Below are 17935 nucleotides of genomic sequence, written 5' to 3'. Positions count from 1 at the left end.
CCTCTCCCAGCTGGCGGCTCCGCAGACACCTTGGGGCCGGGGCGGGGGGGGGGGGGGGGGGGAGGGCAGGGCGGAGGGGTCGGGAGACGCCGGGATCCACCAGCCCAGACTTCTTCAGACACCCCAGAAGTGAGCCTGGCTGCGATCATCTGCACTTTATTTGCACTTCATTTGCAAGTTGTTAATTTCCAACCCGGCTTCCTCCCACTCCAGGTTCCCTCTCTCCCACATTTCCCCCCAATTTCCCCAGAGATCCAGGGGAAAAACAACCCAACAAAACAATAGACAACGAACTTGAGCTTCGCAGAGGAAGAAGCATCCTTCCAGCAGACTCGCTGCGCTTTCAGGGGAGGCCTCTACCCAGGGCCATGGCAACAGTGGAAAGCCTCCTCCTACCTCGAAGCCGGGAAGGCTGGACCTTAGCACGGGCAGAACTGATTGGATGGGGTGGGCAGGGCAAGGGGCAGAGGTGGGGAGGGCCAGATCTGCAGCTCGCCCACGAATGGGGACCGGAATCAACCTCTGCGGCGGCCGTGGGCTGTCTGCAGGTCCTCAGAGGCGAGACCGGGCGCCTCCCCCCACCACCACGGTCTCCCCAGTGATATAGCTAGCATCTTCAGAGCACAGGAAAGACACAATGCCTGCACACTCCTCCGGCTTGCCTATTCTGGGGAACAAGGGAAAGAAATAAGCAAGTGAAAACCAAACAGGCCCACAGAAAGTGAAATTTGCTTGCCCAAGAAGGATCAGAAGCTACACAGTGGTGGCTCAAGCTTGTCCTCCTAGCTACCCAAGGAGACTGAGATCTGAGGAGCGTGGTTCAAAACCAGCCTGAGCAGGAAAGTCCATGAGAGTCCAATGAACCGGCAAAAAAGCCAGAAGTGGAGCTGTGGCTCAAGGGTAGAGCACAAAAGCTCAAGGACAGTGCTCAGGCCCTGCGTTGGAGCCCCAGGACCAGAAACAAAAAGTGTTATCACGATTCTAAGCTGTTATAGTTTAGTATAAGCACAAATACTGTGTCCTGCTTAAATATATTCTATTCAAATATGGAGACACTGTTTCTTTTAGGAAGCTCAGAACACCGAAATTCAAAGTCTTATTAATAAAATGGTGAGCAATTGTTTCATATTTCAGAAGAAGAATCGTTTCACGCATGTACATACTATTCAAGTGTCAGGAGTCTGTATGACAGTAAATGGTGTGATTAAGTGATCCCATCTGTGCTGGTTCAATGTACTATTTCAGGAATCTATTTTTGTTCCTTAAGGTCATGTTCATTTGGTAAGAACTTGTTCATTTTCACTGTTTGTATTAATAATTACGTAGTTAGGGAACACTTGAACAGGCATAGAATGCTCTAGAGGTAGGCAGAATAAGAAACTTGAGTCTAGAAGGCTTGGATTAGTGATTCTCCAACTTGCATGTTGCGACTAAGTAGGCTTAACAAAAACAAGAATGTGTAGGTTCCACTGTGGGGTAATGAAAGACGCATCTCCGGGAGTGGGGTCTGAGCAAGTGCAGTTGAAAAGGCTCCCCAGAGAATTCTAATGCATATCCAGCGGATCGCCATGGGGCTAGACCCTTCACTGGAAGCTCTGAGATGACACTACCCTGCCTTATTAATGAATCATGAACTAGACCTGCAGCTCGAGCCTGACATCAGAACGGCTTTGGGAGGACTTGAGAGGGTCAGGGATGTTTGGGCCAGTAAGCAGGGAGGGACTGCTCACATTTGTCCTTGAGGCGTCACGATCGAGAAGCTAAAGACAAGCATGCTCAGAAGACAGTGTCTCCTGCCTGTTATCTTAGCTACCCAAGAGGCTGAGAGCTGAGGATTGGTTCGTAGCCGGCCTAGAGAGAAAAACTGATGGGACTCTTGTCTCTATAATTAATAAACAAAAAGCCAAGAAGTAGAGCGGTGCTTCAGGTGGTGTAAAGCACCAGCCCTGAATAAAAAAGCTAGGGGACAGTGCCCAGGCTTCTAAGGTTAAGCCCTAGTACACACACGTACACACACACACACACACACACACACACACAGTTGGAGAGACAAGTTGGAGAGAGGCATGGAACTTAGAAGGAAGTCTAGCAAAGATGTCTGAATAATTTAGCCAGCCCATTAGGGAAGAGAACAATTTCCTCCGGCGAAGGAGTTGAGGGCTTAGCAGGGCTCTTGGCTCCTTTTCTTTGGACGGTCGGATCATCCATCTGAGTTGTCGAAACATGACTGTGTATTCAAGGGGGAACTGAAGGCTGGGTTGGGTTTTCAGTCTCCACGTGTGCCGGGAGGAGGAGGAAGACAGCGGAGCGGAGGCCCCCGCCCTGCTCCCCTCTGCCGAAACCCCCGCACCCCTGCTGCTTGCCAGGGCAGCAGCATGGGTGGAAAGAGCCCGGGAGGACTCGTGCTGTGGACTTGTGAGGTCTGAGGAGCCGTGGAGAGCATGCCCGCGGTACCTGGGGCACCAGGACAGGTGGCGGGGGGGGGGGGTGCCCAGGAAGAGACGCGCCCCCCCCCCCCCCCGCCTCAGCTTCCCGGTGGCAGCTCACCTTCTAATATTCATTTTTTCTTTGACGGTGTCCTCCCGTGCCTTGTCCATCCAAAACTGCGGGACGAAGGAGAAGGAAACGGAGGGGTGGCGAAGGCGGGAAAGTGCCCGTGCCCAGGGTGACCGCGAGGGAGGGTGGAGAGACGCCCCCTCCACTTCAGGCTCCCAGACCTCCTCCCCACCCTTCCCCACTTCCTTCCTTTCGGGTCCGAATGCGGCGTTCTGCTGGCTCTCCCCAGTGCTCATGCCCCGGTGTGGGCGGGTCGTGAACGCCCGGCCCCCCTCCCACAGCTCAGGAAGGGGAAGGGGGCGCGTCTGTGGGGAGAGGGGCTGCCGGGGAGAGGAACGCGGAGGAGCCCAGGGAAGGCAGGCCTCTGACTCGGGGCTCCCCCCACCCCGAAGCCGGACGCCTCTCAAGGGGCTCCGCCTCCTCACCACGCTGCTGAAGCTGGTCTTGATGAGTCCCGGCGCCAGGCAGTTGACGCGGATGTTCTTGGGGGCCAGCTCGATGGCCAGGTTCTTGTTCAGGCCCAGCAGGGCCGTCTTACTCACGTTGTAAGGGCCCAGGCCCTGGGGAAAGCGCCGGGTTAGCCTCGGAGCTTCTGGGCCGGGGACAGGACCGGCCGCGCGCCTCGCACCAGGCTTGGCGCGCTGGGGAAGCCGTCCCGCGCCTCGCACCGGCTTGGGGCTTGGGAGGCGAATAAATAACTGTTTATTGTAAGGGATTCGGAGGTAGGGTCCTGAAAGGGGATACAGACTCGACTGGGTAAGTAGAGGGGTGGAGGAGGCGGGAGGGGGGACGGGGTGGAAGAGGCGATGGAGGGGTTCTTACGGAAAACGGGAAGAAGGCCGCTATGGAGCCCACGAGCACCACGGAGCCCCCTCTGGAAGAGAGAGGACGCGGGTCACTTTCCTGGTGGACACCCCCGCCCGCAGCCCCGCTCTCTCCCTCCCGAACCCCCCCCCCCCCCGCCGTACCCCCGTTTCTCCATCTCTGGCACCACTGCCTTGGTCATCATGGCTGCGGCCTTCACGTTGATGTCCAGAATCTGCAGCCAAGGAGAAACAGTGAGAAGGGCGTCGGGGGGCTGTCGGAGGGGCGCTGGGGATGGCGGCGGGCGCCCGGGGTGAGTTCATTAGAGCCGAAGGGCACTTCAGGGATGATTTACCTGGACCCGACAAGGGAGCGCCAGGGCTCAGAGAGAGAGACAGCCGCTTCAGGTGGATGACGATGGCAGGGAGGTCAAGTTTCTTTCTCCTAACCAGCTCAGAGCGAGCCTCGGTTCTTAGGGTTGCTTTGGATTTGAGTCCCCCCGTCCCCCAGAAGTGGGTCACTCCCTGGATCTGTTCTAGAGTGGGCCCTACTTCTCAGGGAGGATGCGGCCTGACTTGGGGGTCCCTAGGGTGGTCCTAGTATTTCCATGGCTTCTAAGCAAGGAAGTGGAATGTTCCTGGCCCTCCGGGACTCTCTAGACAATGAGGTATTTTGGGGGAAAGTTGGGCGTGAGCCTCAATGAAAACGTCTACGTTCCAAATGTAAAACACGTAGCCAGGGGCCAGGGGCTCACGTCTGTGATCCCAACTACTCAGGAGGCTGAGGATCTGAGGATTGTGGTTCAAAGCCAGCCTGGGCAGGAGAGTCTGTGAGACTCTTATCTCCAATAAACCACCAGAAGACTGGTACAGCGCCAGCCTTGAGCTGAAGAGCTCAGGGACAGCACCCAGGCCCAGAGTGCCAGCCTGGAAAACACACACCACGTTATTTGTTTAAAAAATGATTTTAATTTGGTCTCTATTTAGAATGTCCACAAAAGATGCTTCTTTAGACAACATCAGAACCAGGATCTGGTTTAACGAAGGACACTTGGCACTTCAGCCTTATGTGTGTGAAATCCTGATAAACAAATTATAATATTTTAATATTCTTAGTTAATTTATTTATTTACCTTTTTTTTTTGTTCCAGTACTGGGGCTTGAACTCAGGACCTGGGTACTAGGATTACAAGCTGGGCTACTAGCTCCTGGTGTAGTATCCTTAAACTTCAGTGCTAAGAAATCATTGATATCAGAATGAAAAGGAAAACCATGGGAGAGCATAAGAAATTTACCATTTTCAAATCCTGTGGGAATAGTAACCATAGCAAACAAAGACAAACGTTTTAATTAAAGCTTTGTAATTAAAGGATGTAAGTAGGTGAAATGTATTACGAGTGTGATGTAATCACCACGTTCACATAAAAACCGACATTCTAACATTTGAATTGAGATATCAGGGACTGCACGTGTGGCTTCAGTGGCACAATAGACACTTGGTGAGCACGAGGGCCCAAGTTCAAACCCCACAGAAACACAGCAATGACTGGGACATCTGCATGTAGGTTTTCTGAGTATTAACTACAGTTAGGGGGACAGGTCTTGGCTTCAGCTTGGATTAATCCTAGATACTTGGGTGGCAGTGATGGGTATGGAGGCTCAAGGATAGTCTGGGCAAAAAGAAGTTTGCTAGACTCCATCTCAACCGGTGGCCCAGTGCCGTGGTTCCACCCAGTTAGCCCTGCTTGAGGGGGAAGCACAATGGTTGGAGGCGCTATGTGCCTGTCATTCCCAGAGACACGGGAAGCACCAATAGGATTGCGGCCCGGGTGGGCGGGGCCTAAGGCAAGACAAAAATGCTTCAGAAGGACTGGAGGTGTGGTGGAGACTGCCTAGCAAGGCCTTAGTACTGGGAGAGAGAGGGAAAGGTGAGAGGCAGAGGCTGTTGTAAGTGGCAACCCTGGTAATTTTGCTAGAATTGATATTTCATCGAAGCAGCAGCTATTCATGTTTCCCAACGAATGCAAAAGCATTCCTAAGTCTTGGCAGCTGCCAAGCGGATGGGTGGGTGTGCAAGTTTAAGTGGATTAGTTGTTGGCCTATTAGCTGCCATGTCCCGACTGGAACTACGTCGGGAAGAGGAGGGAGAGCTGGGGAAGAGAAGCACAGGACGGTTGGCCCAACGCACGTGGGAGGAGAGAATGGGAGGGAGGACGGGGCAGAGGGGCGCGCACCCCCGGCCGGCCCCGTCCCGGGCGCGTGCGGGGTACATCCGCGCTGGCTGCTTCCCGAGGCCCGCCCCCTGCTGCTGGCACACGCGCTTACCTTGTCCCACACCTCCTCGGTGACGTCCATCAGGTTCCCATAGAAGGGGTTGACGGCGGCATTGGAGACGAGGATGTCAATCCCCCCGTGAAGGTTCACAGCCTGGAGGGGAGGCAAGTCCGGGTCAGGGCTCCAGGCCAGAGAAGGGGATGCCATGTGGATAAAGGACTTCTCAGGAACGCCTATTAAGCCTACCCGGAATAAGGACCCTGGGTTTTACTGCTAGCCGTTGAAGGTTGTCTTGTTTCTTTTGCCTTCTCTCTAGCCTGCCTCTTCATCTAAGGATGTGTCTGACTCGTTCTCCTACATTTCCCCTTTAGGGAACATCTTCAGTCTCATTCCCTCAACATTCACCTCAAAATCTATTTCTGGACCGGAAGACCCGCCTGTTCTTTTCACACTGGGTCCCAACCCCATTTCCTCCAGGGCTGCCTGTCCATTGTCTTTGAGTAAGTTACTCCAGTCTCACAATCAACTTGTCCACACTCGCCTGAATGAGGAAAGAGGTGTCACTAGACTCAGGTAAAGCTACCACCGGGAAGGGCCTCCTGGTAGAGGTGACGTCCAGGGACATTCACACAACACAGAGATGATATATTAGGACTGGCTAAGAGCAGGAGGCCCGCCCATTTGGTGTCTGGGAGACGTAAAGGGCTTTGCTCAGTCAACAAAGCCAGGCGGTGGCGGCGGAACTAGTCAGTCTCCCGCGGCGGAGCACGGAGCTGGTTCCCAGGCACCTTCAGAAAGTGAGGTGCGATCGTTACACAACTAACGATAAAGACACGACTCTAGGTTTAAAGCAGTTCCACACTCAGCCTCGATGCCATTTTTTTCTCCCTCTTTCTTGTTTTTGATCCAGAGGCATGGAAGACGTGAGGCAGAAACCCAGGTTCACTGAACAAAGGAGGTTCTCCTCCGTAAGTTGCAAGTAGGGGGAGGCTTGCATCAGGGCAGCGGATGGCCAAGGAGAAGCTGCCAACGACGATTGTCAATACAAGCCAGACTAAAACCAGACTTTGCATTTGCCTAGATCTGCAATTTGGATGGCTTGGGCAAGCAGCATTAAACGGGCTTCTGATCAACTCTGTGCCTCAGATTTGGCACACAAAGGGTGTTATTAACAATACACACCATCTGTTAGCTTCGCCTTTTAACTAATTATTCTTGCTAACTAGTTGCTAAGCTGAGTTGTTTCTACATTGCTAAAGCAATGCCCTAGCTGTCAATAGGTAAATTTAACAAAATTTAAAGTCACATCATCTCTTGAAACCATTACCTTTCTCATGCTCTCTAATTTTTGGTGTTGTGGTAGTAAATCCCGCTCATCCACTCAGACTCAAGGGATGGCAAAGTTACTAGGAAAGCTAAGTTGAAAAAAAGGGATGTGTCTGATGTTCTGCGAATGAGTAGTGTGTGTGTGTGTGTGTGTGTGTGTGTGTGTGTGTGTACAGAAAGATGGCAGGGCATACTATAGTCACTAGAGAGCTCTTGCCCACTCCTATGTGCCCTGTCTCCTTAGCCTTCTAGGCCTTTCAGCACAGAGGAGAAAAGGCTGAAGGGTGTGTGTGTGTGTGTGTGTGTGTGTGTGTGTGTATGTGTGTGCACGCACGTGCACGCTGGTCCTATGGTTTGAACTCTTGGGTACTGTCCCTCAGCTTTTCTGCTCAAGGCTAACGTGCTACCACTTGAGTCACAGCTCCACTTCCAGCTTGTTTTGTTTGTCAGTCCTGGGGCTCGAACGCAGGGCCTGGGCTCTGTCTCTGAGCTTTCTTTTTTTCCCTCAAGATTAGCGCTCTTCTACTTTCAGCCACAGCTCCACTTCTAGTTTTCTGGTGGTTAACTGGAGATAAGAGTCTCACAGACTTTCCTGCCCGGGCTGGCTTTGAACCACAAGCCTCAGTTCTCAGCCTCTTGAGAAGCTAGGATTCTAGGCTTAAGCCACGGGTACCTGGCTTAGCCTTTCTTTTTAATTAAAAGTTGTTATTATAAAGGTGGGACCCCGAGGGGCTACCCTTTCATTCTTTTTGGACAGTGTTACCTTTCCTCCGCTGTCTCCCAAATTTCCCCTCCTGTGCCTGCCTGTAAGTCACATTTTCACCATGGTGTCTCGTGAGGACTACCGCTGCATTTGTTCAGCCTCCGTCCCACCTCTTCCGTGCTCTACCTTCCAGGGGTTTTTTTGGTGATTCATTGGAGGTAAAGACCCTTACGGACTTTCCTGCCTGGGTTGGCTTCAAACCATGATCCTCAGCTCTCAGCCTCCCGAGTAGCTAGCATGACAGGCGGGAGCCCTCACGGCTGGCTGAAGGCTGAGTTCTGACTGAGCAGAACAAAAACCACCTAAGTTGAACGAGAACGGTGCCTACCATCTCTCTGGTTCCTTCTAAATCTCGTCGTAGATTGTGTGATCACTACACTAAAGTGGTTTGTCTTCGGACAGCAGTTGTTTTTTTTTAAAGTGGAGAAATTGCCAATGTGTTTTCTACCACAGTAGCGGCCTCCTCATGGCGGCAGGTTTTCTCAGTGCAGGGCAGCAGCTGGCCGCAGTCAGATAGATCTCAAACGGCTGGTCATTGCCTAGTACTCTGCACTCGGGTATCAGTCATACAGACTTCCCAAGTTGTTTTGACTCATCTTCCCTATTTCTCAGTTTTTTGACATGTGGTTGAGGAAAAAAAAGTTGGTTGGTTCCCCTCAAATGTTTTGCTGGACTGTCCATTCTAGTCCCATCAGCACTACTTTAGACAGGGAGGACAGCAACAGCTTTCTCAAGAGCGTCCTTGGCTCAGGGTTTTCTGTAGTTAGCCTTCCTACCATGGCTGGGTTATCAGTGATTAGCTATCGTTTCCATCTTGCTCAAACCCTCACGTGGCTTCTTATTCCCTCAGAGACCTTTAAATGCCTCTAGGAGGTCACCCTTCCTAGGCCGCCCATTTCCCAGTCCTTGCAGTATGGCGCTGTATGCTGTGGACTCAGAATTCCCCTCTGTCTGCCAGTCCCCCCGCGGCTGCCTGCGATTTGGTAAGGTCACCTGGAACCCCATCCTGACTCTAGCTCTCCATTCCCACTCCTCAGAGTGTAGTTCAAGTCCTATTTGGGCAGGCCTGAAGGATCTGCTAGCTAGACCTGTCATAGGCCAGAGGACTTTTATCTAAGGATCCTCCCCCCCCCCCCCCCCCCCCCGCCCATGCCAGCCCTGGGGCTTAACCTCAGCGCCTGGACACAAGGCTGACACTTGACCACTTGAGCCACAACACCACTTCTGGATTTTTTCCCTTCATTTTTTTGCTAGTTAATTGGAGATAAGAGTCTCGTGGACTTTCCTGCCTGGGCTGGCTTTGAACCGAGATCCTCAGATCTCAGCCTGCCGAGGAGCTGGGATTAAAGGCGTGAGCCACCGGTGCCTGGCCTAAGTAGGATTCTGATAATTCTGAGAGGGCCAGGGTTTGACCGCTGGCACTGGAAAATAAAAGGAGAGGAGAGGTTACTATATCTATGTCAAATGGTTAGTCACTGACTGGCTTAGGACCTTTAAACATCTCCCTTTACTCTGAGAATCAAGGTCCCATTCTCAGGTTCTGTCCATCAGCCTGTGCCACGATGCAAGATGACCTTCTTAGGCCGACACTTGTTTGCAGGCACATTCCCTAGAAAGGGAGTTGATGGATCTGTCCACACTACCTCTATCCACCATTGCTTACGACTTCCTCTTCTGAAGGGATGACCTGAACTACCTCTGCCAAGCTTCCAAGCTGTGGGCACAGTGCCCCGCTCCGCCTGCGTGGGGAGGTGCTCCCGGCACTCGGTTGCGTGGGGAGGGCGAGGGAGCCTCCTCCGTCGGCTGGTTTGTACCGTCTTTGCAGCTGGAAGGTGGCGTCAGGCACCGACTCAAAGTCTGGCTTCGATGCTTTCTTTGTGATTAAAGTCCATATCTGCACCCAAGGCCCGGCTCTGTGTTAGTGGAGAAGCAGGCGCTGTAAGCACCCGGAACAGCAGGGGATCCGGACTGAATCACAGCTCTTTCCTATTGGCTGGGAGACCGTGGGGAGTGGCCCCAGCTATCTGAAAACAAGAAGAACAACCCTTGCCTTGCTTGGATTCCTTCCAGCTTCAGAGAAAGACTGTGTATGCCTCCACGCAGGGGATGGTTGGAATATGGCGGGCGGGTGGTGGTGACTTCCTGGGGACCGGGTAGGCGGAAGCACGGGCGGCTGTTTGATCATGAGTGGGAACATCTATTTTGTGATTGTATTTACCTTTCTCATCTGCTCGATTACACAAAAGGACAAGAGGGCCCGGCCCAGTGCCCCTTCTCTTGGCAGAGACAATGCAAGCTTGAAGCAGTAGGGTGGTTGTACATTTTCTGATCGGAAGCAGACAGCTCTCAGACTTCAGGGTGTGGACATGACAGGAATGAGCTAGGGCACTAGTGGGGTGCTTAGATGCACCCTTCAACTTTAGCTAATGGTCTTGTGTTGCATCTCACCAGCGCCGTCTAGGGAGGCAGGGACGAAGGAGCGGATCAGCTCTCTTCTGCCGCCTCCTGGCTGGACACCCCCCCCCCCCCCCGGCGCTCACCGTGGCCACCAGGCGCGCCCGGTCCTCGGCCTTCCCCACGTGGCACACGGTGCCCGCCACGCTCAGCCCCTCGGCCCGCAGCGAGGCCACGGCGCGGTCCACGTGCTGCTGCTTCCGGCTGCTGACCACCACGTGGGCCCCGTCCTGCGCCAGACGCCGCGCGATGGCCAAGCCGATCCTGCCGGGCGGGGAGGACAAAGGCTCGTCACAGCCCGGGCAGGGCCAGGGGCTCCCGGGCCGGGCCGGGGGGCGGGATTCAGCCCTCCCGCTGCTTAATCCCCGCGTGCCCCTATAGAGCGAGAGCAGACGTCATGGTGGCCATCGCCAGGCGGCCCTCGACGTCGGGTCCCCAGGCCCGACATCACCCCGATACCTAATGCGGGCAGGAGTCAGGAGTGAGATGGGGTGCAGCCGCCGCCATGCCGGCTATCTGGGGGGTCTCCCTTGCAAGAATCCCCGTCCCCAAAGATCTCCCTTACCAGGGAGAAACGGGGCTACCCTTAGTTACGCTTTGGGGTCGGGTGGGAAAGGAAGGTTAAAAATGGAAATGTCCTCATTGGAATAAAGATCACGTATTTTCCAGTTGCTGGCCACCAGCATGCTTGTGAAGTTACCGAGTGACATTCCCAGCCTAGCCCCGAGCATCTCATGTAACCTGTATTTCATACTTATTTATCCAACTTATCTATCTATCCATCCATCTATCTATCTATCTATCTATCTATCTATCTATCTATCTATCTATCTATCTATCTATCTATCCCATCTATCTATCTATCTATCCATCTATCTATCTATCTATCTATCTATCTATCTATCTATCTATCTGTCTATCTATCTGTCTATCTGTCTATCTTCTCATCTATCTATCTATCTGTCTATCTGTCTGTCTGTCTGTCTGTCTGTCTGTCTACCTACCTACCTTCCTTCCTATTTTTGTGTGGATACTGGGGCTTGAACTCAGGCCTGGGCACTGTCCCTTAGCTTTCTCTCTCGAGGCTGGTGCCCTGCGGCAGGAGTCAGTTCCTCTTCCGGGTTTTCGGTGGTGGATGGGCATGGGCTCACTGACTTCCTTGCTGGGCTAGCACTGAACCGCTGCCATGGGACCCCCGCCTCCCGAGGGGCTGAGGCTGCAGCGTGGGTCCCTGGCCCTGGGCTCCGGATTTCCCGTGGATGAGGCACTGCCATCCAGCCAAGTCCTCTGGGCTGAGAAGCGGGAGGGCCAGCGGGGCGGCGGGGCGGCGGGGCGGCGGGTGACGCGGGCCAGGCCCGGGGGCTACCGTGGGTTGACTGGAACAGGAATCTGGATGGACTGCGAGCCTCGCGTCCCACCTGGACGAGGGTTGGGGCGGGCGGCTGGGGCCTGGTCTTCCCGGGCTCCAGGGGGCGCTGTGGATCGGGGCGGCCCGGGGCGCGGGGAGGCCGCGCGGGGCGCGCGGCGCGCGGGGAGGGCGCGCGGGGCGCGCGGAGGGCGCGCGGAGGGCGCGGGGAGGGCGCGCGGAGGGCGCGGGGAGGGCGCACGGGGCGCGCGGAGGGCGCGGGGAGGGCGCGCGGGGCGCGCGGAGGGCGCGGGGAGGGCGCGCGGAGGGCGCGGGGAGGGCGCACGGGGCGCGGGGAGGGCGCACGGGGCCGGCACCGCGCTCGGGGTCAGCGGCGCTCGGGGTGGGGGGAGGGGGTGGCGCGCAGGGCGCCGGCCGGGGCTCGGCGCTGGTCCCCGGGTCGCCTTCCCGGGCCGGGCCGCGGGCCCCGCGCCCCGCACTCACCCGTCGGTGGAGGCCGTCACCAGGGCCACCTTGTTCTCCAGCGCGGGCCGGCGGGTCGCCGCGGAGCCGGCCATGCTCGCGGACCTGCTCGCGCGCGCGCAGCCGCCCAGCAGCCGTCCGGCCCGGTGCATGGCTCGCCCGCGGGGGCCGCGTCCACTGGGCTCGGCGGGGCGGGGCGGGCGGGGGGCCGGGCCGGGCGGGCAGGGCCGCCTCCGCCTCCGCCCGTCCCCACCCCCCCCCCCCCGGCCCGCCGCCAGGACCCTGCCCCTCTGGGCCACCTGCCCGCCCGCCCGGCCCGGGCTTCCCGCTTCCCGCAGGGCCGCCGCGCCCGGCTCCTCGCTCCGCCCCCACGTGCGCGCCCTCTGGGTGTGGGGAGGCCCGGACGCTAAGAGGAGGCTTCGAATTGCTTTCTCCTGCTCCCTCAAATCCCAACATACAGTGTGCGTGTGCATGCGTGTGAGCGTGTGCGCGCGTGTGTGTGCGCGCGTGGGGTGGTCCTGGGTCTTGAACTCAGGGCCTGGCTGCTGCCCCTGAGCGGAGCCTTCTGCTCAAGGCCAGCGCTCTACCGCTTCTGAGGTGTCTCTTGGGTTACTTTCCGAGTGGTTAATCAAGAGTCTCCCGACTCTCCTGCCGGAGTGGCTTCCAGCCTCGACCGTCGCTCAGGCCGCAGCCTCCGGAGTGGCGGGGGTTCCAGGCGTGGGCCGCCATGCCAGACCTTCCGATTTCTCCAAGAAAGAATTCTACTTTGAGCTGAGCGCTGGTGGCGCGCCCTTGTCATCCTACCTACCCAGGAGGCGGGGACCTGAGGACCCTGCCTCCCAGCCAGCCAGCCAGTGGGGACCCTGCCTCCCAGCCAGCCAGCGCGGGACCCTGCCTCCCCGCCAGCCAGCCAGCGCGGACCCTGCCTCCCCGCCAGCCAGCGGGGACCCTGCCTCCCCGCCAGCCAGCCAGCGCGGACCCTGCCTCCCAGCCAGCCAGCGCGGACCCTGCCTCCCCGCCAGCCAGCGCGGACCCTGCCTCCCCCGCCAGCCAGCCAGCGCGGACCCTGCCTCCCCGCCAGCCAGCCAGCGGGGACCCTGCCTCCCCGCCAGCCAGCCAGCGCGGACCCTGCCTCCCAGCCAGCCAGCCAGCGGGGACCCTGCCTCCCCGCCAGCCAGCCAGCGGGGACCCTGCCTCCCCGCCAGCCAGCGCGGACCCTGCCTCCCCGCCAGCCAGTGGGGACCCTGCCTCCCCGCCAGCCAGCCAGCGGGGACCCTGCCTCCCAGCCAGCCAGCGCGGACCCTGCCTCCCCGCCAGCCAGTGGGGACCCTGCCTCCCCGCCAGCCAGCCAGCGCGGACCCTGCCTCCCAGCCAGCCAGCGCGGACCCTGCCTCCCCGCCAGCCAGCGCGGACCCTGCCTCCCCGCCAGCCAGCCAGCGCGGACCCTGCCTCCCCGCCAGCCAGCGGGGACCCTGCCTCCCCCGCCAGCCAGCCAGCGGGGACCCTGCCTCCAGCCAGCCAGTGGGGACCCTGCCTCCCCGCCAGCCAGCCAGCGCGGACCCTGCCTCCCCGCCAGCCAGTGGGGACCCTGCCTCCCCGCCAGCCAGCCAGCGGGGACCCTGCCTCCCAGCCAGCCAGCGCGGACCCTGCCTCCCCGCCAGCCAGTGGGGACCCTGCCTCCCCGCCAGCCAGCCAGCGCGGACCCTGCCTCCCAGCCAGCCAGCGCGGACCCTGCCTCCCCGCCAGCCAGCGCGGACCCTGCCTCCCCGCCAGCCAGCCAGCGCGGACCCTGCCTCCCCGCCAGCCAGCGCGGACCCTGCCTCCCCGCCAGCCAGCCAGCGCGGACCCTGCCTCCCCGCCAGCCAGCGGGGACCCTGCCTCCCCGCCAGCCAGCCAGCGGGGGACCCTGCCTCCCAGCCAGCCAGTGGGGGACCCTGCCTCCCCGCCAGCCAGCCAGCGCGGACCCTGCCTCCCAGCCAGCCAGTGGGGACCCTGCCTCCCCGCCAGCCAGCCAGTGGGGACCCTGCCTCCCCGCCAGCCAGCGCGGACCCTGCCTCCCCGCCAGCCAGCGCGGACCCTGCCTCCCAGCCAGCCAGCGGGGACCCTGCCTCCCAGCCAGCCAGCCAGCGCGGACCCTGCCTCCCCGCCAGCCAGCGCGGACCCTGCCTCCCAGCCAGCCAGTGGGGACCCTGCCTCCCAGCCAGCCAGTGGGGACCCTGCCTCCCAGCCAGCCAGCGCGGACCCTGCCTCCCAGCCAGCCGGGGCAAGAGAGTCCGGGAGACTCTTCATGTCCAACTAACTACCAAAAAAGAGAGAGAAAGAGCCAGAAGTGGAGCGGTGGCTTGAATGGCAGAGTACCAGCCTGGAGCAGAAAAGCTGAGGGACGGAGCCCAGGCCCTGAGTCCAAGCCCCGCCACTGGTGGGCGCGTGTGCAAGCGTGTGCACACACACAGCAGGAGTCTACACAGGTTACGGCTCAGAGGAGGGACGGTATTTTGAGGCCGTGAAGACGGTGGTCTTCATGGAGTCTACTCCACGAGGGTAGAGGAGCCCAGGAAGCAAATGTCATGGGAGGCCTGTAGCTGCCCATAGGCCCGGCACTGCCCTCTCCTCCGGCCCAAGGTCTCCGCCATCTTCACAGTCCCGGAGGGCAGGCGGCAGTGGTCAGCAGAGTGCAGAGCTGGAGACCAGGATTGTCTTGGAGAGGACTTCCCACATCCCAGGACTGCGCGTGGCCCAGGGCTCGAGGACGCACCGAGAACTCCGGGGCGCTCAAGGTCCCCCCCAATCACACAGAGAACTCCGGGGTGCCCAAGGTCCCCCAGTCACACCGAGAACTCTGAGGCGCTCAAGGTCCCCCCAGTCCAGGACTGCGTGTAGCCCAGAGCTCAAGGACACACCGGGAACTCTGGGGTGCTCAAGGTCCCCCCAGTCATCCTGCCCCTAGCTCTTCACCTCCGGCCTAGTTCAATAAATATTTGCTGACTATAAAAGCACTTTATGAACTGTAAACTACTAAATGCATAGTAATTATTGCCACCACATAGTAATTACTGTTGCTGCCGCAGGCCAGAGCCTTCATCCGAGCTGAGAATGTTGAGTAGATGATGAATAAAGTCCTCCACAGCTATAAATTCCAGACCCAAGACTTCAGCCTCCGTTCCTGCCAAGTGGGCTGAAATGATCTCCCTCTGGGTTTCTGGGAGAATTCATAAATCTGGATGGCTGGCGTACACGATAGGAAAGCTGAACATACCCAAGTGCCAGCGTCTGCCTTGGTTTAACCCACGGGCTGCCAAATGCTACGTGGAGAAACGGCCTGGCCTGGGGTGTGCCCAGCAGTTTGAGGCAAAATGAGAAAATAAAGACAATCTAAGGAGTTTGCTAAAGCTAAGCGTATTTAACTTAACAGGGGTCCCTCGTTCTTCAGTGTGCCTTTGCTGTCATTTTGGAGCTAGTCTTTTCTTTGGGAAAGGATGCTTAAAGCAGATGGGGAGGTTTGGAAGAGCGCTGTGAGTTGGTGAGCTCCCCAGTCTGTCAACCTTCTGGCAGTCCCTGAGACGGGAGGGGGGGGGATCCTGGTGTGGAATCGGCTGGGGGAGCCTCGGCGTCACTGGATTCCTCCTCGCTGAAGGTTTCCTCGGGTTTGTGAGGTCAGCTGAGAGGCTGACATGGGTTTCGCAATCAGAAGCGTGTGTGACAGTAAGTGACCCGCACTGGACTTCGGGTGGGCGTCTCCGTGGAGGAGGCACAGTTGTAGCCCGCAGCGTATCCTGATGCGACGGGAGAGCCCAACTCCAGTTGTCTCGGTGTGGAGGGCGAGCTGACGCTGCCTGGTGCCCTTCAGTCTGAGCCTCATGAATTATTGACGGGGACAGACAGCCCCGCACGCCCCTTCCTCCTCCGCTGGGGGAGCCAATGCGCGGTGGGAGCCCTTCCCGGCTTCCTTCCTCCACGCGGGGCGGGGCCGGGCCGGGAGGGCGGCCAGGGCACACCCAGCCCCCCTTGCCCTCCGAGATGGGCATCGCCAGCAGGAGGCGAGGGTGCGTGACGGGCAGAGAGGGACACACCGCAGAAATCAGACGAGCCTCAGGACAGAGTCATGTCCTAGGTGCTTGGTGAGCATCACGTGGCTCCCCTCCGCCTGGCCTGGCCTGGCCTGGCCTGGCCTCTCCTCTCTCTCCTCTCCTCTCCTCTCCTCTCCTCTCCTCTCCTCTCCTCCTCTCCTCTCCTCTCCTCTCCTCTCCTTGCCTCATATTTCTTTCCTTTCTGTTTCTTTCTTGCCTTCTTTATATCTCGTTCCTTTTTTCCCTCCGTCCCTCCCTTCCTCCCTTCTTCTTTTATGCTTGTCCTGGGGCTTGAACTCGGCCTGGTGCTGTCTGTGAGCTATCTATGCTCACGCCTCTACCACCTGAGCCACAGCGCCACGCCCAGCTTTTTGGTGGATAATTGGGGAGAAAAGTCTCATGGCCTTCCTGCATAGATTGACTGCGCCACAAGCCTCAGATTGCCTCTTGAATAGTTACGATCACAGGCATGAGCCATGGATGTCTGATTCCTGCTTTTGGTTTAATTATTAAACCATTTATTCTTTAAAATTATATATAAATATAATATGTGCTTATGATTTTTAAAAGGGACAGGAAGTTATATAAAAAGTAAAAGTAATCTTTTCCAACAATTAAAAAAAATAACCCTGCTCCCTCTATAGATTTTGGTCTTATGTATTCTTCCAGAAATTTTCTTCACATTTGCAAGTATATTTTTCTCTTAAAAGTCTTTCTCGGGCTGGGGATATGGCCTAGTGGCAAGAGAGCTTGCCTCGTATACATGAGGCCCTGGGTTCGATTCACCAGCACCACATATACAGAAAACGGCCAGAAGTGGCGCTGTGGCTCAAGTGGCAGAGTGCTAGCCTTGAGCAAAAAGAAGCCAGGGACAGTGCTCAGGCCCTGAGTCCAAGGCCCAGGACTGGCCAAAAAAAAAAAAAAAAAAAGTCTTTCTCACCTTGAATAATGTGAGCGAGACAAGCCTAGAACACAGAAAACAAAGGGGCATGATCTCCCTGATATATGACTGTTAAGATGGGGTGAGGGGGAGACAGTAGAGACCAGGTCTGTGAAACCAAAAACTGCTTGTCAAATGGTATTTCCCACAGGATTGGGGCAGCAACCCAACAGTATGTAACTAAAGCCAAAAACTACTCAACATATAAAGGTCAAAAATTGACCTCTCAGTGGAATACAGTAGCCAAAAGCTATGTACGTTCATATAAGACTACTATCGACATATTGTCTAATGTCGACATTACATTTAAAGCCCTAGGCGAATTTTCTTGGGCTTGGCCACGTGGCTACTGTATATGTTCTTGATACATTGTGTATTGTATATATGTCTACCTGACCTAGGGAAGGGAAAGAAAAACAGGGCGTAAGATATCACAAGAAATGTACACACTGCCCTACTATGTAACTGTACCCTTTTTGCACAACACCTTGTCAAAAAAATTTTGTTTAATTAATAAATAAATTACAAAAAAACCCCAAATAGATGGCATTATATACACGGTCCTTCAGTTTAGTCAATCCTTCTTTTGCTTCCTCCCCCATTCTTTTCTTTCATTTCTTAAATACACTCTTGAGGAATGTTCTGAGAAGTAGACAATAGGGTTACTTTCTTCTTCCCCTTTTTAAAAATAGCTATACAGTATCCCATTGTGTGGATCTTCCACACAATGGAATATTTAGCCAGTCTCCTACTGCTTAACATTTCAGTGGCTTTCAGCGTTTTGCTATTTGGAATAATACTATAGTGAGCAGCCTTGGAGATATATACATCTTATGTTTCATGCAGATACATTTTATATCCTGGATCACTTATTTTAAAATGATGACCGTGAACAAATTGCCTTTGAAAAGATTTAATTAGTTT

At 56.5% G+C, this 17935-nt stretch overlaps 1 protein-coding gene across 1 annotated transcript; it reads right to left on the bottom strand.

The window, feature by feature from the left end:
* Nucleotides 1–141: 141 nt before the first annotated feature.
* On the bottom strand, nucleotides 142–12177 carry LOC125363499 (dehydrogenase/reductase SDR family member 4). Its single transcript, XM_048362774.1, has 8 exons — nucleotides 12026–12177; nucleotides 10263–10440; nucleotides 5685–5786; nucleotides 3525–3595; nucleotides 3379–3430; nucleotides 2982–3116; nucleotides 2548–2603; nucleotides 142–667 (listed from the first exon to the last, which is right to left on the bottom strand). Exons 1-8 carry the CDS (start codon nucleotides 12154–12156, stop codon nucleotides 553–555), a joined length of 840 nt encoding a protein of 279 aa, XP_048218731.1. The 5' UTR covers nucleotides 12157–12177; the 3' UTR covers nucleotides 142–552.
* Between the last annotated feature and the right edge of the window lie 5758 nt (nucleotides 12178–17935).

Source organism: Perognathus longimembris, chromosome 14, assembly GCF_023159225.1.
Source record: "Perognathus longimembris pacificus isolate PPM17 chromosome 14, ASM2315922v1, whole genome shotgun sequence".
Taxonomy (NCBI): Eukaryota; Metazoa; Chordata; class Mammalia; order Rodentia; family Heteromyidae; genus Perognathus; species Perognathus longimembris.
Note: the sequence above shows the minus strand (reverse complement) of the source record. Positions and strands in the feature narration are given on the sequence as shown.